This window comes from Anas platyrhynchos, chromosome W (assembly GCF_047663525.1).
Source record: "Anas platyrhynchos isolate ZD024472 breed Pekin duck chromosome W, IASCAAS_PekinDuck_T2T, whole genome shotgun sequence".
Lineage (NCBI taxonomy): Eukaryota > Metazoa > Chordata > Aves > Anseriformes > Anatidae > Anas > Anas platyrhynchos.
The window spans coordinates 13844922-13869961 of NC_092620.1; the positions used below are offsets into that span (position 1 = coordinate 13844922).

Sequence of the window (25040 nt, forward strand, 5' to 3'; positions counted from 1 at the left end):
CCGTGCTGCACCAACCCTAGGGGGCTCCCCCAGCCCCTATTGGAGCAGCAGGATGTCCCCTGGGGCAGTGGCTTAGTAGCACTCCTGAGAACCAGTGGACTGGAGAGCCAGTAGCAGTAGCAGCATCGTGGGGCTTCTCTCCTGCTTCAGAGCAGAAAGCCGGACCAAACTCTCTGGCCTTTCTGCAGACTGCGAGGCGGTTTGCCCTCCTCCCCCTTGCAACAGAAGACCCATTTCCTCCCTGGCATGTCTCCTGTGCCCACCCCTTACCCTCCACCCAACACAGAGTGCCCCTTTTTGACAGACACAGCGCCCTGCCACAATCAGAGCTCTGCTTGGTGTTCTCAGCTGTCTTCTCCAAGCAGCAGCTTCTCCATCATTCCTACCACTCACCCACCCTCTGTTTGCCTTGCTGCCCAGGCCACATGATGACACCTACCTATCCGAAGCTCAGGCTGGAGCGGGAATGCCCAAGCACCTTCCTGCCCAAGGACGCTGCTAACAAGCTGACGGTAATGAGCCCCTCTCTTCCTGGGATTCTTGGCTGTGAGGTTGACAGGAGACCTGGATGAACCAGTGCCCCAAGAACTGCGGGCAGGAGGCAGGGTCCGTCACGGCCTCCCAGCAAGCCGGCTGCAGGGTCCCACCATATCTCAGCAGGGAGCAGCCAAAGGCTAGTGTCAGTGGCCAGCGTCAGCACTGCGGGTCCAGCTGTCCTGGCCACCCACAAGGCCTGGCTGCCTACACACCGCCAAGTGTACCCTAACCCTGACCTCCACCACCTGCCTTCACCCTGCGGGGCAGTTCCCTCTCCACAGCCACTGAGGCTACAGTCACCCCAGCCCAGGCCGGCCCTTGCAAGCCCACGCCAGCTCGTGCTCCTGCCTGTGCTGGGGGCACAGTGCCAGCACTGCCCTGGCTCTCTCTCCAGAGCTGCCCTCGCTGCTCAGCTGCAGCCCGCCACCAAGGCAGGCTGTGTGACATGTCTTCCCTCTCGCAGGTATTTGGCAGCTTCCTCTTCCCCATCGAGAGGACGGACTTCATCCTCACCATCTTGGAGGGCATGACACACCCCAGGGTCTCTGACACAAAGATGGTTGCCCGCGTGTTGGATATGATCACAGACTCACAGATGGAGGAGGTTAGCAGTTTGCAGACAGATTGCCCTGTGCTTTTACCCTCTCGGGGGCAGTTCCCCTTGGCCCAGGTCCAGGGCTTGGGAGTCCCCGACAGCCATTCGGGCTGGCAAAGAGCCACAGGTGGGAAGCATTTGCTGGTGGCAGCTGGGGCCATGGCTGTGCTCTGCTCCATTCTCCCTCGTCTCTCCTCCAGGTGCCACAGGTCATGCAGATCATCCATGACCGCCTGGCGTCGGTCAGCAAGGAATCACTCCTGGACATCCTGAAGAGGACCCTTTCCCAGATCACCTCCTTGCACCCTGGGCACGCGGCCCAGGGCCTGCTGGAGGTCTTCCCGTGGTGCGATAGGTACAGGGCCCACCCACCCACCTCTGGCACAGCTCAGGACCCTCAGGGCTGGCACAGGCCAAGGGGCAGTGGCTGGGGTGGCCCCATCGACATCACGCTTTGTCTCTGCAGGGTTGCCACGGCCATGTGGCAGATGATGATCTCCGAGCCCCGCGTTGCAAAGGGCGTGCTGAGAAACCTGCTGATGCAACTGTCGTGGTTTAACCCGGCTGGCAGCTAAACACCACGCAGCCGTTCGCTCACCCTCCCCCCTCCCCTCTCTGGGACGGGGGAGAGAAATGGAAAGTGAAGCCCGTGAGTTGAGATAAAGACAGTTTAATAAGACAGGAAAATAATAATAACAATAATAATAATAATAGTAGTACAATGATGATGATAGTACTACTACTAATAATATGTACAAACATGTGATGCACAATGCAATTGCTCACCACCCGCTGACCGATGCCCAGCCTAACCCCGAGCAGTCCGGCCCCCTCCCCCCGGCTAGCCACCCCTATATATTGTTTAGCATGACGTCAGATGGTATGGAATACCCCTTTGGCTAGTTTGGGTCACCTGTCCTGGGTCTGTCCCCTCCCAGCTCTTACTGCACCCCCAGCCTGCCTGCTGGCAGGACAGAGCAAAAGGCTGAGATGTCCTTGGCTTGGTATAAGCACTGCTCTGCAACAATTAAAACATCGGGGTGTTATCAGCACTCTTCTCATCCTAAGCCAAAACACAGCATTCCACCAGCTACTAGGAAGAAAATTAATTCTGTTCTAACTGAAACCAGGACAGCAACGCACAGGGCCTGAGCACGATGGCTTTGGCCCACACCACAGCTGTGTCCGTTCCTGGGCTGTGAGTTCCTGGACCAGGCCTCGCTCACCCCCAGTGGGGCTGCACTCCCCTCCCCATCCCCTCCTCTCCTCTTCCTCTGTCCCCGAATGACAGCCTCCCCCGGGGCTCCCCAGTCAGGGGGGCTGGGAGCCAGAGCCCAGCAGGGCCACATGCACTGCTGGGGCCCCACTGCGCACAGGCACGCAGCCCACCCCTGCCCTGCCGCTCTCTGTCCTCCTCCCTCCCCGCCTGCTCCTGCCTTGCTGGGCAGCCCCGGGCAGGGCGGCTGCCTGGCCCAAGCAGGCTGCAAGGTTTGGCCCAGGGAGCTGAGGACAGCTGGCAAGACCCCCGGGGCCTGCTGGGCCCTTTGCTCTGGACACGAAAAGCTGGCTTGCCCATGCCACAAAGCAGAGCCGAACCCAGGGAGCCACTGGGGCTGGGCCCCAGGCCAGGCAGCCAGGCAGCGGGCTCTGGCCCAGTGCCTCTGTCAGCTCAGAGCGATGCCTCACCCCCACCTCCCTCACCCCCCAACCCGCAAGCTCTGGCAGTGCTGCAGGGACATCCGTGCACTGAGAGCTGCACCTGACTGTTTTCTGCAGGTAACCAGTGCCATGAACATGATCTTCCAGCTGCCCTCCAGCAAAAACATTGCGCAGTCACTTTTCCACAAGCTCTACATTGCCATGCTCTTCCAGATCTCCTTCATCCATGAGTGCACACTGCAGGACTTCAGCAGGAGCAGCAGTCAGATGGGGGAGTGCATGTGGCCTCCAGGCAGCTTTCTCAGGTGCTCCATCCCCTCTGCCAGGTCTGTGCCCCAGGCCGGAGCCAGGGCCGGGGTGCCACGTGTGACGCGCATTGTGCTCTGCATGCAGGACTGCGGTGATGACCATGAGAGCTCTTTTCCAACACCTGGGGGGTGCCACTTTGGTTGAAGACATCCAGACGCAGGGTGGCTGGGACACGCTTTTAAGACATGAGACCTTCCACACAGGTGTTGCTGTGCTGACTAGGTGAGCGCCTCATCAGTTGTCCTTGTCTCCCCTGGCACTCTTCCCCCAGAGGTGGAGGGCCCCACGTGATCCCCTTCGTCGTGGCTGGTGAGGTGTCCCCAGGGGTCCGAGGGACAGCGTTGACCCTCAGTGCTGGTGACTGAGGGATCTCAGGAGAGACCGGCAGGGGGAGTGGCCTCTTTGATCTTTAAGGTCCCTTCCAACCCGAGCCATTCTATGATTCATTCTATGATTTCCATGCTGCTGCCTCTGAGAGCTCCTTGGTGAATGTTATAAGTTAGACCACACAATTTACTGGTCTATTGAAATTATTTTATTAATCAAGTAAGCAGACACAAGCAAAACAGCGCTGGGCGGCTGGGGAGTCTCCACTCCACCACGGCACGCAACTTCCCCTTTCCAGTGTTGCTGTTTTATAGCATTGAAGTTCCGGCTTGTTGAGACTTGTTGACTTGTCGAGACCTGTCGACTTGTTGAGACCTGTCGCCTTGTCGACTTGTCGAGACTTGTTCTGAGGCTGCGCAGTCTGTTGTTGGGGGTCGTTATTCTTCCTCCGGTGATCACGCGTTGTGCTTGTGTTCAGGTGGGGGCAAAACAAGATGTCTTGCGGTGGATGGGTGGTATCTTACAGAATCTTTGTTTTAACAAGGATATTTACCCAACCCCCCTTCCCCATTTGTCCCCATGTTACAATGCCGTGAGTTGTGAAACCTTATCTCCTCAGTAGATTCTTTAAATTCTCAAGGACAATGAACAAACCCCTACTAATTTATCACAGTGAAGGGCTGCTGTTGCCCAGTGCAAGAGGAGGACTCGCAGGACCTGTCACCTTCCAATGCACTCCTTCCTCGGGGACCAGTGGTGCAGGAGAGTGCTGGGGCTGGCTCTGCAGGCAGTGCCACAGCCTGCACTGGAGCTGTGTGGCAGAGGAGCCGGAAGGGTGGCCAGAGAGCGCGGGAAGGCTCAGTGGCCTGGGGATCCAAAGTGGTCAGGAAATGGCATCTGTTGGAAGGCCACAACTTGTGTGTAGGCAGGGCGTTTCTCAGTGAATCGAGCACATCTGTGCTCGTCACCCTCCATGTTTGCAAAGGCAAGGTATATGGTGAAGGGCGGGCGGCCTCTCCTCAAGCGGATGGCACCAGCTGCTGAAGCAGAGTGCAGAAATGCAAGCCTTGCCCTGGTCTGGCCCATGGGATAACAGCTAGCGCTGACAGCACAGTCCCAAGGAAGTTTGTTTGCCCGGCTTGGTACTACCAATGCGTTCTTCCCCTGGCCAGGGCTCTGCGAAGCAAAGCACCGCTCTGCTGTGCCTCGGTGTTTGAAGAGGCAGTCAGAGGTCTCTGCCAGAGACAGAAGCACAAGGAGATCGCCACCGTGGCTGTCTTCACGGAGGTAGGGCCTAGCAGCAAGCGGTGCCTCTCCAAGGTGCCTTGAAACTCTGGGCTCTCTGGCAGATTCAGCGTGCTGCCAGGAGTCCTGCCGGCTGGGCCAGGCTCTCACTGGGCTGCTGGGTGTCTTTCAGTTGCTGGACTGCGTAGACTTTGAGCAGCATGTCAATGACTGCATCCTGGACCTTCTTCGTTCACACCTGCGCAGTCAGTCCTCGGTGCTGCGTAGGATGGCGGTTACAAGCCTCGTCACGCTGTCTACGAGACCCAAGATGGTGCGTGGGGGCATCTGGGCCAAGTGGCGGCATCTGCCTGGGGCTGGGCTGTAGGTGCTGTTGCCCGCAGAGGCTTGCTTGGACTTTGCCAAGAATCGGGAGGGGCGGTAGTGGCTCCACTGCTCTCACTGCCTTTTTCATCAGCCCCTGAGCGCTTCTGGGCAGCCCCTGCCTGGACTGTGCAGCACGAGGAGAGCGGCACCAGTGTCCGCTCAGAGGCACCTCCTGCTGTGCCAGAAAGAGGTCAATGCCAGGCCCCAGGCCAGCCAGCGCAGGGCTGCCTCAGCTGCAGGAGCACTCTACCCAGAGCAGTCATCCTGCTGAGGTTGGGAAGATGAGCCCCCGCACGGGGCCAGGCTGACACGAGTGGCTGCTTCTGCAACCCAAGGCAGCAGCCTTCTGTCTCAAGGGGCCTCAGCACGCTCCTGGAGACAGACCTCTGCTCTGGGCTGTGCCTGCTGTAAGCAAAGGGCTTCTGCCAGGATGGTCTTCGGTGTTTCTGGAACAGAACTGCTGTGTTTCATGTAGGCAGTAACTCTGCAAGACCTGCTGCCAGAGGTCATGCAGCAAGTGCAGGATGCCAACAGCGACATCAGTATGAAGGCCGTGACTGTCCTCCGCAACACTCTGCGCCTAGCAGATGGGCAAGTGGCTGGCCCCATCGCTCTGCAGCTGCCTGACAGGTTCCTGCCCCTCTTTGAAAACGTAAGTCTGGTGGGCAAGCAGGAGGTTTGGCTAGCGTGGCCACGGGGCACGTGAATGTGGCCTGGGGGTGGTGCGTCCCTCTCCGCGTGTCTCACTGGCCTGCGAATTCTTCGCCCACCACGATCCCTGGGCACGTGCTGGAAATGTTTTGCTTGGTGCTTCTTGGGCTCTCCTGCTGGGGCAGCCCCTCCCTGTGCAGAGCCCTGCAGATGTGTGCTCCACAATGGCAACTTCTCCTCGGCCCCTTGCTGCCCATGGCCGCTTCTCCTCTTGCCATGTGTCCCCTTGCCAGCCCCAGGGTGGACCATCTGCAACCCACTGCCTTGCCCTTCCTGTGTCTTGAGCCATTTTGCACTGCCCACACACTTGGCCTACCTGCCACAGCTCACTGCAGAGTGAGAGCCAGGAGCGTGTCTCCCTGTCTGCCACACCGACCCCTTGCTCACTGTGAGCTCGGAAGAGCCTGGACTGAGGTCGTCCCTTGTTCTGTCTCACCAGGAATCCAGCTGCATGAGAGAGCTCTCCGTCCTTCTCTGCAAGTATGCCATGGAGGTTGCAGAGGGCACCCATAAGATGGAGATGGAGAAGCAAGTGCAGAGCACCGTCCTCCCCCTCTTCTTCCACCTGCATGACCAGAACCAGCGTGTGGCTGAGGTGGGGACACTAAGCTGAGCAGTCACTTGAGGGGGCAACACCCCTCAGGAGGGCCTGAGCATTAGGGGCACGGGCTGTTAGCAAGGCTCCCTCTGAATGTGCCTCACCTCAGGGCCGAAGCTCCTGAATCCAAAAGAAAGGTGCAGAGCCCCTCTGTGCCTGCACCAGGCCCACCACAGCCATTTTGCCCCTACTACGCCTCTGCCCGCACAGAGGGCCAGAGCGGAGGGGCTTCTCCCTGCCCCACATCCAGCCCCGCATGCAGCCCTCCACAGAAAAGCCCACTGGGAGGCTTCCTGCAGCCCCAGAGCTGTCAGGGGCCAAGAAGGTGGGCATGGACATTTTCCAGACCTGCCCTGCCTGCTCCCAGCTGTGCTCAGCAGTGCTGCATAGCCACAGATACCTAGGCACTAGAGTTTTCACAGGCATCTCAGGTGTGCCTGCAGGTGTCTGAGGCCAGTGGTGAGGTGCCCAACAGTTGTCGACCCCATGTTATGCACAGGGACCCGCCAGATGCCTAGGCTGAATGCTCCTTTGCTCTCTTGGGCACGAGCACCCTGGAGCCGCCAGCGTGCTCACTGCAGAAACCCTGGCCTGCAGGCTGCTCTGGGCCACGCAGAAGGGTGCAGCCCCTGCCAGGGGTTGCAGGAGCCAGCATGGCTGCCAGCCTCACCAGCCTGGGAAGGAAGCTGCAGCCAGGGCAGGGGTCTGTCCCTGTGTCCGCGGTGGCGGGCTCTGAAGCCCAGGCCCTAGGGAACAGCCTGCTGGGGTCCCCGTGCGTGGTGTCCCTGGCTGCCTCCTGCCCTGGTGCCTCAGTGACTGCAGCGCTTCACCTGCCTGCTGGCCTTGGCTGCAGATAAGCAGCTCTGGGGGACCTCTGTCCTGCAGCCCCAGCAGCATGAAGTGCCGAAGCTGGTGGTTGCCCCACACCTCTGCCCGAGCACTGAACCCTCTGGCAGATGCCTTCCCCAGCTGCTGCACCTCCCCAGCAAGGGCCAGGAAAGCCCCCAAGCCTCGCCAAGGTGCGGGACAACCAGGGCCTGTCCCATGCGCAGTGGTTTCATCTCCCACTCTCTGCTGCTCTGCAGGCCTCTCGGGAAGCCCTCCTTGGTGCTGCCAAGCTCCTGAAGTGGAAGCAGCTCAGGAACCTGCTGGAGACAGCGCAGCCACAGAGGATTGGCAAGTGTCTGGTAAGGACAACTGCCCGAGGGCTCCCAAAACCTGGCCCAGACAAGGCCTGCCAGCCCTGGCCCAGGGTGCGGGGTGGCTACCCTTGCCTCTAGCCACTGCTGCAGGCCAGAGCCCCCAGCCTGCAGCCATACACGCACCCCTACCCCCACGCCCCAGCACATAGCAGTACAGGCTCTTCGACAGCCTCGTCGCTCTCCCAGGTCCCAGGCATACCGACAGCTGACCCTTGGCAGTGGGGTGGCACCTCAGCACCCTGCCCCTTGCTCCCTCCAAAGCCTGGCCCCAGCACCAGCTGGCTGCTGGTTGGGCATCAGGCTATCCCAGCAGGGGAAGCCAGTCCCACGTACAGGGCCGGCCTGGCCAAGGGGCGAGGCTGCACCAGCCCCATCCACACGTACTATTCTCTTCCAGCTGGTGGGGCACAGCAGCAGAGTGGATGACTACCTGTGCCAGAGCCTGCCATACCTGTGGAGCCCCCAGGAGCCCCTGCAAGAGGCAGCCATCAGGTTCATTGGTGAGTCACAACCCCATGGGCCCTCTGTGCCCCACAGCAGCTTGGCCGCAGCCCCAGCTGCTGCTGAATCAGCCACATGGCTGCAGAGCACTGCCTGCTCAGAGTGGGCCTGGAGTGCCTGTGGGGGCTCCCTGCTGCCCTCGCCCACCCCCTGCCCACGCAGTGGTTGCTGGTGGGAAGCTTAGCGGGTGCCTCGCAGCCTCCTTGGGTGTTGTCACACTTGGGCACACATGGCCAAGCCGGCAGGGATGTTGAGGGGGGGACTGTGTCTGGGGCGAGCTGGCCAGCGGGATCTGTGATGGGCTGTGTGTAGCCAGGGCTTGCCGGGCAGCACTTGGTGGATGGGCGCGAGGAGAAGCTAAAGAACATCATCGAGGGTGAGTGAGGGCAGTGGGGTATCAGCAGGAACTGACTGGGAGGAGAAAAGACCCTGGGCAGTGAGCTGCGACCCCTGCCCCAGCTGAGGAGGTGGGGTGGCCTTGGCAGGAGGGGTTCCTGGGCGTGCTTCCCACTGATACGGGTTCTGACCTCCACTCCGTTCCTTTCCATGTCAGCCCTGAGAAGCATGGAGGGCTACAGCAGCCCTTCGGTCTCCTCCCTGGTGACTGAAACCATCCTGGTTCCGAGAACTTCCTCCACATTCAGCCTGCAAGCACTACGTTACCGGCTCCGGAGGGTGTGGGAGAGGAGGCCCCGTGTCCCGAGAGCTGGCTGGCTGTGCTGCTGCAGCTGTGCTCAGTGCTGAGCCCAGCTCCAGCCCTCGGGCCCCGCCGAGTAACCCCTCTGCTGGACTTTCCCCAAAGAAACAGCCCTCTTTCTTCACTGCTTGAACGTGTCATTTTTTTGTGTGAAAACTGAACGGTTAGAAAACTCCACGGCACCAAGCTGCTCTGCTAGGCTGTGAAAGCAAGAGGAAGGAAAGCTTTTGCTTCCCTGGCCACAGCGTGTTAGAGCAACCCACCGCCTCGGCCTTCCTGGGCCTCGGGCCATTTTGCTAGGAACAGCACGATTTTAGAGTGAGCCTGATGGTACGGAACTGATAGATTGCATGGCCAGCCCTGAGTCTAACTGACAACCTACTCACGTCCTCTGGATGAACTTTGCTCATTATAATCTCATTACAGTGCCAAAATACACCTCCATCCCCAAGGCTACCCGCCTCCAAGGTGCAACTACCTCTCACTGAGCACGCGCTCTGAATTTCCCTGAGCAAAAACAAAAGCCAGGAAAATGTATACCAGTCACAACAAAGGCGCATATGACTTGAGTCACTCACTACCTAAAAGTAGGAACATAGTAAAAAAAGGGCTCAAGAGAGGAAAATGTCAGGGAAGACACCACCGCAGACAAGTCGGGAGGACGTCGCTGACTCCTGGCATCAGCCGAAGGCTGCCGTGCTGAACCTCTCTTCCCCCCTACAGGGATGCCTACAGGGTGAGATCTGAACCCTCAGTTATAGCGAGTGCTTCCCTGGGAAACCTAACATCCTCTATAGAGTTGTTCCACAAGTTAACGTATATGTAGTTGGTTGTGTTAGTCATATTCTTGGTATTTGCACGTGCTTTGCAGACAGGGTCTTCATCACTGGCAATCCAAAAGAACCTGTGCTCGTGTTGCTCCAATAAACTACACCAGTCATTTACTAGACTGAAAGTGTATTACACTATATGTGCATCCATGATCACGATAATTTAGTCTATTGAATACAACCGGATTTATAGTTTCAAACAGGACATCGCTCACAATCCAAACCCAGCCACCCCCAGCCCCTCTGATATCTGAGGACAAGTTGGAACGCAAGGGGGTTTAGGTCCTGCCAAACTTCCTTAGCCTTTAACACAACACGCTATACTAAACGTCCGCTACAGTGGAGCAAATTACTAATGTTCCGGCAGATTCTATCACCTCAGCGCTACAGGAGGTCACATCCTTATCAGCAGGGGTAGTTCAGAACCATGAGGGGTTAGACTGCATAGAAGCATCCCATGGAGCAGTAGGTACACGGCTGCGTTGGAGCTGCTTGCTTCTACGTAGGTGAAAATCAGGTGATTGCCAGTGATGCTGTTATCTCAAATCCTTCGTGCCCCACGCTGGCTGCCCAAAAGGACTGCTGTGGCTGAACCCCAGTGGGCAGCTGAGCACCACACAGCTGCTCTCTCACTCCGTCCTTGCACCGGGAGTGGGGAGAGAGCTGGAGGGGCCAAAGTGAGCAAAGTCATGCATTGAGGTAGCGCCCAAAGAGAGCGGGCTGGCTTCTCCTGGGATGTCAGCCATTGCTGTAATGAGCACTGAGCCAGGGCCAGGGAAGGCGCTGCAGCTGACATGCGGGACAACGGAGGGATCAGAAGTGGCCAGTGTGGGTTTCTGAAGGGCTGGTCCTGGGTCTTTGTGCCTAAAGGCAGGACTCCGCAGAACCACCAGCAGGGGACAGGTATCAAGTCAAGGATTAAGGGATTACTTGAACAAACTCAGCCACCATAAACAGAAATGGAGGTGGGTGCTCTGACCAGCTCCCCGAACACAAGTAGCGGTATGCCATGATACCCCAGGATCGCAACCCTATGGTTGTGGAGTCTTTTCTGCGCATGAGTTTGGCGAGCCAGGCAGGAGGACTCTGTTCAGCTTCGGGATCGACTGTGGAGCGGTCCTCCTAGGCGCGCCCCGATACCCTTTTTCTCTCTCGGAGGAGCTCCTCTCCCAGCCTCTCACTGCAGGGATATAGGAAGTTCCTGTGGTTGCGGACAAACGGTATACCTTAATTAAGGTAAGCCAATTGGCCGGGGAGGTCGATAAGCCACATAGAGATGTCTAGCGCGCGACATGAACACTCGGATTCAGAGAACAAACTGACTAGCCTTTTCCTAGGGTAATCAGCCCCTGATTTTGGTAGGAATAACGGGGACCTGGGGAATCTACCCTAGCGGATTCCTCCACTGGTTATAATGAAGATAGGGGAGGAATGGAAGTGAAATTTCTTATTGATGTTATAAATGAAGTCTCAACTCAATCTGAATTTTTTAATATTTATAAAACAAATATTTATAAAAAGTATAAAAGGTATAAAAGCTATAAAAGGTATAAAAGCTATAAAAGGCAAGTAAACAGCGCTGGGTGTGCAGGGAGTCTACGCTCCACCAACATGCACACACAAACATCGAACATTCTAAATATACAGAACATTATTTTTACATACTAAACCCAAGTATGTCTATACAATCAGAAAAGGTAACAAAGAATCCTTTAAGTTCCATGACTTAACAGTCTCCATTTTCCATTCCTTTTCTTGTTTACAAACAAGTCTCCATTTTCCATTGCTTTTGAACAATACGTCTCTCTCCAAGTTGTCAAGCAACTTGACCTTCAGGCCTTATGTATCCCATTCTTCCCATATCGAAGAAGAACATATCCGTCTCCTTTTCAAGGCCAATGAGGCCTGGGTCAAAAGGCATGACCAGGTCAACAGGGGACGTAACAGCAAAAGCCTTTGATGGCTGTAGCAGCAGAGGGGCCGATGGCGTAGCAGTCGGATCAGTAAAGGAGCCCGCAGCTCCCTCACTATCTGGCAAACCACACGTGTCTGACTGTGGGCCCACAGTGCTCTTTAAGGCCTCAGAGACTGCTCGCCAGGTGCTGAGCAATCCCACTGTAACCTTGTCATTTTCAGTTGCAGTCCCACACCTTGACCTCAATTTGGTCCCATATTTCAGGCTCATAAACTGTCCGATTGTTAATAAGGAGAATAAGCTCTAAGGTTACCAGGGCAGTAACGCTGACAATTGACATATGTCTTTGTTCCTAAGGACGTATGATTCCCCATAATGCGCAACTGCTGACGAGCGAGAGGCAGTCGTGTGCACAGATCCGCTTCTCTCAGCTTGAGCTTCTCTCCAGCTCCAGTGCGCCCATTTCTCGCGACTGTCTGTACGAGCTTCTCTGAGCAGTTTGCTGACTTTGGCCAAACCCATCTTCTTGAAGCAATCAATGTGCCTGTTCCCGTCCTTGTCTCCATTCTACCAGCCTGCTCCTTTTCATTCCTTTTTTCTGCTTCTTTATTGATCATAACTTCATCACATCGCATTGCCTTCCTTTTTTATCTTGAGGGCAGGTTCCCCTCTTATACCCTTCTCTCCACAGCAGTTCTTTTCAAAACAACTTTTCATTGGTCAAACAACTTTGCAAATAACAGTAACAGTAAACACTCAGAAACTTCCATGCCTCAATGGCTGGAGAACAAGAAACCCGAGACTGCATGGAGTCTCCTGAATCACCCTTCTTTGTTCCCTCTAAACTCTTTTATATTCCTGATGGCCTCGTCGTTAAGAGTCTAATGTTATCTCAACCACTGGGCTTTCCAACCCCCATGGCCACTCTCCCAAATCTTCCCCTTCTTTATTAATATCAACCATTTTCTTGACACGAATTACCACTCCAAAAATAACATTGATATGGGGGCAACATATTCGGTTCTAAATCAAGCATTAATGCCTTTAGGGAATGATTATGTTAGGGTAAAAGGTGCAACCGATCAACCTGAAAAGGCTTATTTTTGTCAACCTTTGAAGTACAAGTTAGGGAAACAATGGGGCATACACAGATTTTTATATATGCCTAACTCCCCATGGGCACTCTTAGGTAGAGATTTATTAGAGCAATTAGGAGCAGTAATAAAATTTGAAAAAGGGGAGATTACTCTGGAGGTAAGTGATCAACAATATATACAGGTAATGAGTTTAGCCCTAGTCAACCTTCCAATGGAAGGACGAGTTAATGAAGAAGTCGTAAACCAGGTATACCCAGGCGTATGGGCTACTGATGTACCTGGGAGAGCTAGAAATGCCCCACGTGTTGAGATTCGACTCAAGGAGGGAAAGCAGCCAGTAAGGATCGAGCAGTACGCTCTAAAGCAGGAAGATAGGGAAGGAATTCGACCAATAATAAAACTGAAAGTAGGATTGTTGAGGGAATGTGAATCCAATTTTAATAACCCTATATTACCTGTCCACAAGCCGGATGGGTCATATAGGGTGGTCCAGGATCTACAGGCAATAAATAACTGTATTAACACCAGAACTAGCCTGGTTTACAGTTTTAGACTTAAAGGATGCCTTCTTTTGCCTCCCTCTCCATGAAGCCAGCCAGAAAATATTTGCATTTGAATGGGAAAACCCCAAGAGTGGGCGTAGGACCCAACTCACCTGGACGGTGTTACCCCAAGGATTCAAGAATAGCCCCACAATATTTGGAAGTCAGTTAGCGAAAGATCTTGAATACTGGGAGGCCCCACCAGGAGAAGGGAAATTACTGCAATATGTAGATGATATTCTGACTGCTACTAGAACAAGGGACACCTGCCTGACTTGGGCGGTGAATCTGCCAGACTTTCTCAGACTCCAAGGGTACAGGGTATCTAAGAAAAAGGCCTGAGTAGTACAACAACAGGTAACCTATTTGGGATATGAAATCACTACTGGGGAAAGGACCTTGAGACAGGCTCAAAAAGAGGCAATATTCCAAACTCCAAGACCACAAACAGTGAAGGAACTATGGACCTTTTTGGGTATGACCGGGTGGTGCCATCTATGGATTTATAATTACGGACTGCTTGTTAAACCCCTGTATGCACTCACAACTACTGAACAGAAATGCCTTCAATGGAACAAGGAAGCAATACAAGCTTTCAAGCTACTGAAGAAGGCCCTGATGTCAGCTCCAACTTTGGGACTCCCAGATGTGAGTAAGCCATTTTACCTTTTTTCCCACGAGAAGCAGGGGATTGCCCTGGGAATATTAGCACAAGACGTGGGTCTATACCGTAGAGCAGTTGCTTATTTCTCCAAACGATTGGACACAACTGCAAAGGGATGGCCTGGATGTTTGCGAGTGGTTGCGGCCGTAGTACTAAACATCCAGGAGGCCCGAAAATTTACCTTGGGCCAGAAAATAACTGTGTTAGTATCCCATACGGTATCTGCAGTACTGGAAGCAAAAGGTGGACATTGGCTCTCCCCACAAAGATTTTTGAAATATCAGGCTACAGTGGTTGAACAGGATGATGTGGAAATTGTAGTCACCAACATTGTCAATCCAGCTTCTTTTCTCAGGGGGAACACAGGGGACCCAGTGCATCACAACCGCCTGGAAACCATCAAAGCAGTATATTCGTGCCGTCCAGATCTGAAAGACAATCCTATGGAAGACACGGAAAACTGGTTCACTGATGGGAGCAGCTAAGTCGTAAGTGGCAAACGACATGCTGGTTATGCAGTTGCCACTTCCAAAGGTGGTAGAATCTGTGCCTTTACCTGCGAACGCTCCACAAAAGGTGGAAATAATTGCTCTGACCAGAGCCTTGGAATTGGCCCAAGGCAAAATCATAAACATTTATACGGACTCAAAATACGCCTTTGGGGTTGTACATGCACACAGAGTGATCTGGAAGGAAAGGGGATTCAACTCCCTGAGAAAGTGGCAATCGTGCACATCAGAGCACACCAAAAAGCAAACTCAGAATTTGAAAAAGGAAATGAGCTGGCAGACAGAGAAGTAAAACAGGCAGCTAAAAAGGTGGTAAAAACAGATGGGGCCCTGATCCCCAGTGGGCAAATCTCCCTAGAAGATAAGCCCAAATATACCAAGGAAGATCAGAAATTAATTACTGATCTAGAAGGTTCCTATAATGAGGAAGGTTGGTCTCTACCCCAAGGGAAAATGATTATTCCCTCTTATATGATATGGCCCTTGATAAGAGAGGAACATAGAAAGAGGCACTGGGGGATTGAAGCCTTATATAAACATTGGATCAGAGAAATTGTAGCAAGGAACCACTGTGAGACAACTGACTCAGCAGTGTGACCTTTGCCTCCAGACTAATCCCCAAAATACTCCAAAATTAGGGATAGGCCAAATTGGAAAGGGTAATGGGCCTGGACAACAATGGCAGATTGATTTTTTGGAACTCCCAAGAAAAGGGGGGAACCGATACATGTTGGTATTAACAGACACCTTTTCAGGTTGGCCAGAGGCGTTTCCTACCAGAACAGCCAAGGCTAGGGAAGTGGTAAGAATACTAATACAGGAAATAACACCACGTTTTGGGGTACCAGCTACTATATCCTCTGACAGGGGACCGCCTTTTATTTCAAGAATAGTGCAACAAATCAGCCGCCATCTAGGTATAGATTGACAACTTCATACCCCATATCACCCTCGATTGAGTGGCCACGTAGAAAAGATGAACCACTTGATCAAACAACAGATTGTAAAGTTGGGACAGGAAGCGAATCTGGCCTGGCCTCAGTCTCTTCCTTTGGCTCTCTTATGCATACGAACAAGGCCAAGAGCAAAGGAGGGACTGAGCCCTTTTGAAATCCTGTATGGACAACCCTATGGAATACAGAAGGGGATGTCAGCACAAGCAGGAGACAAAATTATGACATCCTATATGGTGGCATTAGGGAAACAATTAGACAAAATTGGAAAATACGTAGCTGGAACCCGGAGTAGGGTTTTGGATAGACCTATACACAATTTACAACCTGGAGATTATACATGTATATATGTAAAGTCTCTTGCAGAAAAAACTTTGGAACCCCAATGGGAAGGACCCTTTCAGGTGCTGCTTACGCCATACACCGCAGTAAAAATTAAAGAACAACCTACTTGGATTCACCACACGAGAATCAAGAAGTCAACGCACGGTCCATGGACACTTGAAATGACGGGACCCAATAAGTTGAAATTGAAAAGGCAACACGTATAGACTTTGGACATTGCTTGTAACTACTGTATCAGCTCAAGCATGGAAGGAAAACTCGTATGTAAACATACCTGAAAAAGTTGCCCAATCTTTAAATTTATCTGACTGTTGGATATGTACTGCACTTCCGAGGGGCAATATGGAAATCCCGCTATATGGGATACCCTCCAGAAATTGGACTAATGCATTATATAATAATCAGACGCGGTCCGCTAAATGTTGAGGAATGGAAAGGGTAAATTATACCCTCCCTGAGGGACCGAAATTTGCTTTACAAGCACGGGAAATGTTACTGTTAAAAGTCGGTGTATGGGGGACAATGATAGCAGCGAACAAAAGATCTTGCGTGATCTGGGGCTTAGTTTTGGTCGGGAACCTGACTGTTCAAAAACGGTAAATGTAGGGGGATATAATCTAGCCAATTTAAGGTCATTTTGTAATATTACTATCCAAGTAGCATACGACCCTGATAAGGAGTCTGGAGTGGATGGATCTTTGGAAAGTGGGTGAAAATTAGGTATAGGGTATTGGTGGCTATGTGGTGATGGGAGGGCAAGGAAGAATTTACTACCTAATTGGAAGTGTTATATATGGAGTGGTAATTCGTGTCAAGAAAATGGTTGGTATTAATAAAGAAGGGGAAGATTTGGGAGGGTGGCCATGGGGGTTGGAAAGCCCAGTGGTTGAGATAACACCAGACTCTTATCGATGAGGCCATCAGGAATGTAAAAGAGTTTAGAGGGAACAAAGAAGGGTGATTCAGGAGACTCCATGCAGTCTCGGGTTTCTTGTTCTCCAGCCATTGAGGCATGGAAGTTTCTGAGTGTTTACTGTTACTGTTATTTGCAAAGTTGTTTGACCAATGAAAAGTTGTTTTGAAAAGAACTGCTGTGGAGAGAAGGGTATAAGAGGGGAACCTGCCCTCAAGATATGTTTATGATCCTGAAATATGGGACCAAACTGAGGTGAAGGTTTGGGACTCTGCAACTAAAAACGACAAGGTTGCGGTGGGATTGCTCAGCACCTGGCAAGCAATCTCTGAGGCCTTAAAGAGCCATGTGGAACCACAGTCAGAAATGTGTGGTTAGCCAGATAGTGAGGGAGCTGCGGGCTCCTTTACTGATCCGACTGCTATGCCATCGCCCCTCTGCTGCTACAGCCATCAAAGGCTTTTGCTGTTACGTCCCCTGTTGACCTGGACGTGCCTTTTGACCCAGGCCTCATTGGCCTTGAAAAGGAGACGGATATGTTCTTCTTCGATATGGGAAGAATGGGATACATAAGGCCTGAAGATTGAGTTGCTTGACAACTTTAAGTGAGACATATTGTTCAAAAGCAATGGAAAATGAAGACTTGTTTGTAATCAAGAAAAGGAATGGAAAATGGAGACTGTTAAGTCATGGAACTTAAAGGATTGTTTGTTACCCTTTTTGATTGTACATATGTATAGGCGTACTCGAGTTTAGTGAGTTATGGAACTTAAAGGATTGTTTGTTACCTTTTCTGATTGTATAGGCATACTTGGGTTTAGTATGTAAAAATAATGTTCTGTATATTTAGAATGTTCGATGTTTGTGTGTGCATGTTGGTGGAGCGTAGACTCCCTGCACACCCAGCGCTGTTTACTTGCCTTTTATAGCTTTTATAGCTTTTATAAGTATAAGTATTACTAGATTCAGATTGAGTTGGGACTTCATTTATAATAGAAGGGTCAGTGTATAGGGGGATATTTGGCACCTCCCAAAATCTTTTTATAATGGGTCTGCAGTACCTACAGGAATCTTAAGGTCCTCATGGAAACATGTAACTTGAGCAGTCCAACTAAATCCTTTGGTAGAAAGGCCTACAGGATACCGTAGTTTCGTTAGATGGTTAATTCCTAGCTTAGGAGTAAGCGAATTGGAAAAGGCAATAGTAAATATTTCAGCTGAATTAGAACAGATAGACAATTCCACCATAGAAACGATAAAAGCACTACAGGTAGAAGTCTCATCTCTCCATAAGGTGGTTTTACAAAACTGAATGGCATTAGATTTATTAACAGCAAAGGAAGGGGGAGTGTGCACTACAATAAATCAGAGCTGCAGGCATACTCACTTATTGCATGAGGTGTCATGGGATGACACCTCGCTTGGGTTTACTGAATTATGGGAAAAGCTAACCAGCTGGTTACCAAATTTGACATGGTTAAAACAATTGTTTACTATGTGTGTGTGGTTCTGATATTTTTCAGAATATTTGTTTGCCTAATATTACAATGTTTCAAAGGAATATGTGCTTAGAAATAGGTATGGAGAGGAGGCCGAGAATAAGTACTAAGTAAAAGAATTTACTTGATTTAGAAGAAAAGGGGGGAAATGAGATGGGGAAGATGTTAAAAACCTATCTGAATTAGTATCTAGCTACATTACATATATGGTAAAATATCTTAAGGATTGGGGATGTGGATGAGACCCTAAAAACGTCTTAATTATAGGGATGTAGATGAGAAGCAGATGTAAAAAGAAGATATCGTTCAAGGCTAACAGGTGAGGGAAGAATGAACATCTCATTAAGAAAGAATGCACAACTTGTTGGCAGGAAACAAAGCAAAGATAAACAAAAAAGGCCTAAACTGTCCAACAGAAGGTCAAAGTCCAGAAAGGTAAAGAGAGCTCTTCTTTGTTGCCTTCATCCTGAAAGACCCCTGCCCACGACCACCAGGCTACACTGCGCAGGCGCAGCCGGAAGGAACTAAGGGCAGGGAGTATAGAAATGAGTACTTGGAAGAGGTCCGCCTTTTTGGGGAAATCAATGAATATGTATGAGAGCTCATGTAATATGTAACAGTATTCGTGTACGAAATTGTGAGAGACGACTGGGCAGGCGCGCAACTTTTTCAGGGAAGCTATTCCCAGTGTGTCCGGTGAACCGCAATAAAGCTTTCCTGCTTGACGAACCTGATCTCCTTCTACGACAAAGTGACGCGCTGGGTGGATGAGGGAAAGGCTGTGGATGTGGTCTACCTTGACTTCAGCAAGGCTTTTGACACCGTCTCCCACAGCATTCTCCTCAAGAAACTGGCTGCTCTTGGCTTAGACTGGCGCACGCTTCGTTGGGTTAGAAACTGGCTGGATAGCCAGGCCCAAAGAGTTGTGGTGAATGGAGCCAAGTCCAGTTGGAGGCCAGTCACTAGTGACGTCCCCCAGGGCTCGGTGCTGGGGCCGGTCCTCTTTAACATCTTCATCAATGATCTGGATGATGGCATTGAGTGCACCCTCAGTAAGTTTGCAGATGACACCAAGCTAGGTGCGTGTGTCGATCTGCTCGAGGGTAGGAAGGCTCTGCAGGAGGATCTGGATAGGCTGCACCGATGGGCTGAGGTCAACTGCATGAAGTTCAACAAGGCCAAGTGCCGGGTCCTGCACCTGGGGCGCAATAACCCCAAGCAGAACTACAGGCTGGGAGAGGAATGGTTGGAGAGCTGCCAGGCAGAGAAGGACCTGGGAGTGATGGTGGACAGTCGGCTGAATATGAGCCAGCAGTGTGCTCAGGTGGCCAAGAAGGCCAACGGCATCCTGGCTTGTATCAGAAACACTGTGACCAGCAGGGCTAGGGAGGTGATTGTCCCCCTGTACTCGGCTCTGGTGAGGCCGCACCTCGAGTACTGTGTTCAGTTTTGGGCCCCTCGCTCCAAGAAGGACATCGAGGTGCTTGAGCGGGTCCAAAGAAGGGCGACGAAGCTGGTGAGGGGCCTGGAGAGCAAGTCCTATGAGGAGCGGCTGAAGGAGCTGGGCTTGTTCAGCCTAGAGAAGAGGAGGCTCAGGGGTGACCTTATTGCTCTGTATAAGTACATTAAAGGAGGCTGTAGAGAGGTGGGGGTTGGCCTGTTCTCCCATGTGCCTGGTGACAGGACGAGGGGGAATGGGCTAAAGTTACGCCAGGGGAGTTTTAGGTTAGATGTTAGGAAGAATTTCTTTACTGAAAGGGTTGTGAGGCACTGGAACGGGCTGCCCAGGGAGGTGGTGGAGTCACCATCCCTGGAAGTCTTCAAAAGACGTTTAGATGTAGAGCTTAGGGATATGGTTTAGTGGGGACTGTTAGTGTTAGGTTAGAGGTTGGACTCGATGATCTTGAGGTCTCTTCCAACCTAGAAATTCTGTGATTCTGTGAAAGTGTGCCTACTTTACAACCTTATGGTTGTGGAGTCTTTTCCGCGCGTCAGTTAGGGCTGTGCTTTGGAGAGAGAGAAAGCTCGGGCTCCCTTTGTAAGTGGAGCTGTGAAATGGCAGCTAAAAGAATTTGTGGACTATGAAAAGCCTTCTGTTGTGAGCACTGTTAACCACCATCTAACAGTCACTCGCCTGAGGCGATTGGCTCTGGGGCAGATGTATTCCGCAGTGGAGTGGGGATCACAGTGTGCAGCCATCAAAGTAGCTGAGGGAACCACCAGAAGCCGGCAGCCCTCACGAGGGCAGCTAATGAGGCTTTGCTGGAGCCAGGAGTGCCCCCCTCTGTCACACAAAGGCAGCCCCTGAGGACTGTGGCTCCTCACCTAGGGCTTGCTGGGCAGCACTTGATGGATGGACGTGAGGAGAAGCTAAAGAACATCATCGAGGGAAAGAAAAAAAACATCATCACCAGCCTGGGAAGGGAGCCGCAGCCAGGGCAGGGGTCTGGCCCTGTGTCTGCGGTGGCGGGCTCTGGAGCCCAGGCCCTAGGGAACAGCCTGCTGGGGTCCCCATGCGTGGTGTCCCTGGCTGCCTCCTGCCCTGGTGCCTCAGTGACTGCAGCACTTCACCTGCCTGCTGGCCTTGGCTGCAGATGAGCAGCTCTGGAGGACCTCTGTCCTGCAGCCCCAGCAGCATGAAGTGCCGGAGCTGGTGGTTGCCCCACACCTCTGCCCGAGCACTGAACCCTCTGGCAGATGCCTTCCCCAGCTGCTGCACCTCCCCAGCAAGGGCCAGGTGCAGCACTGCTACCACTCCAGCCCCTGCGGCCACTCCAGCCCAGTACAGGCACCTGTGTGGTGCTTAGCTGCCAGCCGGGTTAAAGGATCGATGGGCTGAGTTCAATCTCGTGCCACTATACAAGGCTAAGTGCTGGGTCCTGCTCTTGGTTCACAGCAACCTAATGCAGCCGCATAGGCCTGGGGAAGAGTGGCTGGAAGTGTGCCCAGCAGAAAAGGACGTGGGGATGCTGGTTGATGGCTGGCTGAACGTGAAGTTCAGAAGTGTGCCCAGGTGTCTAGAAAGGCTGATGGCATCCTGGCCAGCATGAGAACTAGCGTGGCCAGCAGGACTAGGCGGTGAGATCAGAGCACATGATGACAGTAGTCACCCCAGGACTCTGAAAATGTGCCATTTCCAGTTCCAAAGCCAAAGTTGCAGGTGTTTTCTAATGTCTCCCTATGGGCAGGATTTTTGGATGTGCTCTAAATTGTGCTCGCTCTCTCTGTCTATTGGATGTGTGACCAGTTTTTCAGAAGGACGGAAAATGCAATGTAGAGGCTTTTTTGCAAAGCACTTCCTGGCACTGAAAGAGATTTCAGCGTGAGGGAAAGGATGTAAATGTGATATGCCAAAAAGTGCAGAAAGTGGGAGAGAGCATCTGTGCCTCACACACTCAGCGGTGTGGCCAGGGTAGTATTATCACAGGAAGGATTAATGATTAGCAAGAGATCACAAAAGAATTGGTAAGTTTTGATACCAACAAAAGAAGTTAGCTGTGATGGAAACACTTGGCAGGATACTAGGGTGCCATCGCCATATCTGCCTCCAAGCTGAAGGCTGACAGTGTTATTTACTCCTATGTGGCACTAGAGAACTTTCTAGATTGCTAAATAGCAACCAGAAGGCACCCTTGTGTGGAGATCATGTTCCTCACAGGCCAAACAACTCAAATTATAGGAGTTTCTCTGCAGACCCTGCAGACAGGGGCTTCTCCCTGTTCTAAAAGCTGTGGGGTCAGGGTAGAACAAGCAGGGAAAGTGGCCCAGAAGGTGTCCATGTCCATACTTTCCCAAAGTATATTCACCTTTTCAGACAATAAACTGCTGTTAGAGCTCCTCCTTTTTGCCTTTATCAGTGGTCGCTCAGGAGGTTTCTGCTTCTTAGGTGCACAGCCAAAGTTCCAAGGGGCCACTTGGGCCTTCTCAAGGATTAGCAGTTTGCAGGCTGACTGGCAGTTGCGTCTGCCAGTGTTTTAGCAGACCTTTGCTGTCAGAATGTCTCCCAGGATTACCAGGTCACATCCATGGCTGCTCTGGCCACTGAGTGGGAGAGGCAAGGCTCTGGTGTGCCCATGAAGACAAAGGGAGGTCCTTCAGGCACACTGGCGCTCTGGGACACACCACAGAGCCACAGGGTGGTCCCAAGAGGGTGTGAGGGCACACAGGTGACGTGCGGAAAAGACTCCACAACCATAGGGTTGTAAAGTAGGTACACTTTATTGCGGTGCACTGGGCGCACTGGGAATGGCTTCCCTGAAAAAGTGCACACCTGCCTGGTCGTCTCTCACAATTTTATACACGAATACTGTTACATATTACATGAGCTCTCATACATATTCATTGATTTCCCCCAAAAGGCAGACCTCTTCCAAGTACTCATTTCCATACTCCCTGCCCTTAGCTCCTCCCGGTTGCACCTGTGCAGTGTAGCCTGGTGGTCATGGGCAGAGGTCTTTCAGGATGAAGGCAATGAGGAAGAGCAGGTTAAACTCTCTTTACCTTTCTGGACTTTGACCTGCTGTTGGACAGTATTTAGAAGTTTTTTGTTTATCTTTACCTTGTTTCCTGACAACAAGTTGTTCATCCTTCCCTAATGAGTTGTTCGTCCTTCCCTCACCCGTTGGCCTTGAGCGATATCTTCCTTTTTACATCTGCTGCTCATAAGTTGCCCCCTCAATTAATTTTCAGAGAGCATTGTATTAATCATAGAAAGGAATTTATTGAGTAAGCAAACAGCAAGCAAAACTGTGCTGGGCGGCCGGGGAGTCTCGGCTCCGCCAACTGTGTGCACCTCACCACCGCCAGGGTCCCTTTTTATATCTTGGTAATTCTGGGATTATGCAGCACATCCTGGTATGTTCTGCGACTGCGCGCACAGTTGCTAGCGGGTCGTCTCTGTCCCTCTGGTGGTTGTAAAGATGAAGGCCATAGTCTTCCTCAGCGTTGTGGTTCAACTTTTTTTTTTTTATTTGGTCATGTTGCCCCAGCATGAGACAGGAAGGCAGGATGTTGATACACTAGTTTAGCAATTTATCAGGAGATGGTTACATGAGCTTTGCAACAGTGTCTTTGAACAAAAGAGGCAACTGAGATACAGAAAGAGAGAAGGGGAGGGGGTTCTCTTTTTTATTACATTAAGCAAAAGAATTTTCATAGTGTCTAGCCAAGCATTATACAGCTCCTTACTTCAGCAGGGAGCTTTCACAACTCCTGCTCCTCAAACAGAACTTATATTTTTATAATACAAAAGACAATGAACAAACATTTATGGTGTATTACAAGCTTCCCTCAAAAAGTGCACACCTGCCCGGTCGTCTCTCACAACTTCATACACGTATACTGTTACATATTACATGAGCTCTCATACATATTCTTTATTTTCCCCCAAAAGGCAGACCTCTTCCAAGTACTCATTTCCATACTCCCCGCCCTTAGCTCCTCCCAGTTGCACCTGCGCAGTGTAGCCTGGTGGTCGTGGGCAGGGGTCTTTCAGGATGAAGGCAATGAGGAAGAGCAGGTTAAACTCTCTTTACCTTTCTGGACTTTGACCTGCTGTTGGACAGTATTTAGAAGTTTTTTGTTTATCTTTACCTTGTTTCCTGACAACAAGTTGTTCATCCTTCCCTCACCCGTTGGCCTTGAGCGATATCTTCCTTTTTACATCTGCTGCTCATAAGGTTCTCGTCTACATCACAGATAATTTGGATATTTTACCATATATGTAGCTAAATCCATCAATGCAAAATGGACATCATTTACTGGATGCGGGGGGAAACCTTGTTACAAAAGATGAGGATAAGACGGAGGTGCTTAATGCCTTCTTTGCCTCAGTCTTTAGCGGCAATACCGGTCGTTCTCTGGATACCCAGTACCCTGAGCTGGTGGAAGGGGATGGGGAGCAGGATGTGGCCCTCACTATCCACGAAGAAATGGTTGGCGACCTGCTACGGCACTTAGATGTGTGCAAGTCGGTGGGGCCGGATAGGATCCACCCGAGGGTACTGAGAGAACTGGCAGAGGAGCTCGACAAGCCGCTTTCCATCATTTATCAGCAGTCCTGGCTATCGGGGGAGGTCCCAGTTGACTGGCGGCTAGCAAATGTGACGCCCATCTACAAGAAGGGCCGTAGGGCAGACCCGGGGAACTACAGGCCTGTCAGTTTGACCTGAGTGCCAGGGAAGCTCATGGAGCAGATTATCTTGAGAGTCATCACGCGGCACTTGCAGGGCAAGCAGGCGATCAGGCCCAGTCAGCATGGGTTTATGAAAGGGAGGTCCTGCTTGACGAACCTGATCTCCTTCTATGACAAAGTGACGTGCTTAGTGGATGAGGGAAAGGCTGTGGATGTGGTCTACCTTGACTTCAGCAAGGCTTCTGACACCATTTCCCACAGCATTCTCCTCAGAAACTGGCTGCTCTTGGCTTGGACTGGCGTACGCTTCGTTGGGTTAGAAACTGGATGGACAGCTGGGCCCAAAGAGTCGTGGTAAATGGAGTCAAGTCCAGTTGGAGGCCGGTTACTAGTGGCGTTCCCCAGGGCTCGGTGCTGGGGCCGGTCCTCTTTAATATCTTCATCGATGATCTGGACGAGGGCATTGAGTGCACCCTCAGTAATTTCGCAGATGACACCAAGCTAGGTGTGTGTGTCGATCTGAATATGAGCCAGCAGTGTGCTCAGGTGGCCAAGGAGTTTTAGGCTGGATGTTAGGAAGAACTTCTTTACCAAAAGGGTTGTTAGGCATTGGAACGGGCTGCCCAGGGAAGTGGTGGAGTCACCATTCCTGGAGGTCTTTAAAAGACGTTTAGATGTAGAGCTTACGGATATGGTTTAGCGGAGGACTGTTAGTGTTAGGTCAGAGGTTGGACTCGATGATCTTGAGGTCTCTTCCAACCTAGAAATTCTGTGATTCTGTAAATATTAATTCAGAAAAGTTTTAGCATCTTCCCCATCTCAGTAGCACATATTAAGCAAGGAGTGTTGCCTACATATTCATTCTTAATCCATCGCTCTCTAATTTCTAATCC

The 25040-nt window shown here is 51.7% G+C and overlaps 1 protein-coding gene across 2 annotated transcripts; it reads left to right on the forward strand.

Annotated features, from left to right (window-relative positions):
- Nucleotides 1-1666: 1666 nt before the first annotated feature.
- LOC119714323 (maestro heat-like repeat-containing protein family member 7) lies at nt 1667-9890 on the forward strand. 2 transcript variants are annotated; one of them, XM_072030580.1, is made up of 9 exons: nt 1667-3096; nt 3185-3322; nt 4600-4714; nt 4845-4985; nt 5514-5690; nt 6189-6344; nt 7433-7534; nt 7947-8049; nt 8604-9890. In XM_072030580.1, the coding sequence occupies exons 1-9, from the start codon at nt 2417-2419 to the stop codon at nt 8792-8794; spliced, it is 1803 nt and encodes a 600-aa protein (XP_071886681.1). In that variant the 5' UTR covers nt 1667-2416; the 3' UTR covers nt 8795-9890. The 2 variants fall into 2 exon arrangements, with proteins under 2 accessions (XP_071886681.1, XP_038025578.2); XM_038169650.2 differs by having other exon boundaries at nt 1667-3322.
- The last annotated feature ends 15150 nt before the right edge of the window (nt 9891-25040 follow it).

Excerpts from the sequence above, each read along its gene's own strand:
- LOC119714323 (XM_072030580.1), top strand. The coding sequence starts at position 2,417 with ATGACAGCCTCCCCCGGGGCTCCCCAGTCAGGGGGGCTGGGAGCCAGA. Across the intron at positions 3,097-3,184 it reads CCTCCAGGCAGCTTTCTCAG|GACTGCGGTGATGACCATGA; the intron begins GTGCTCCATCCC and ends CTCTGCATGCAG. Across the intron at positions 4,986-5,513 it reads TGTCTACGAGACCCAAGATG|GCAGTAACTCTGCAAGACCT; the intron begins GTGCGTGGGGGC and ends TGTTTCATGTAG.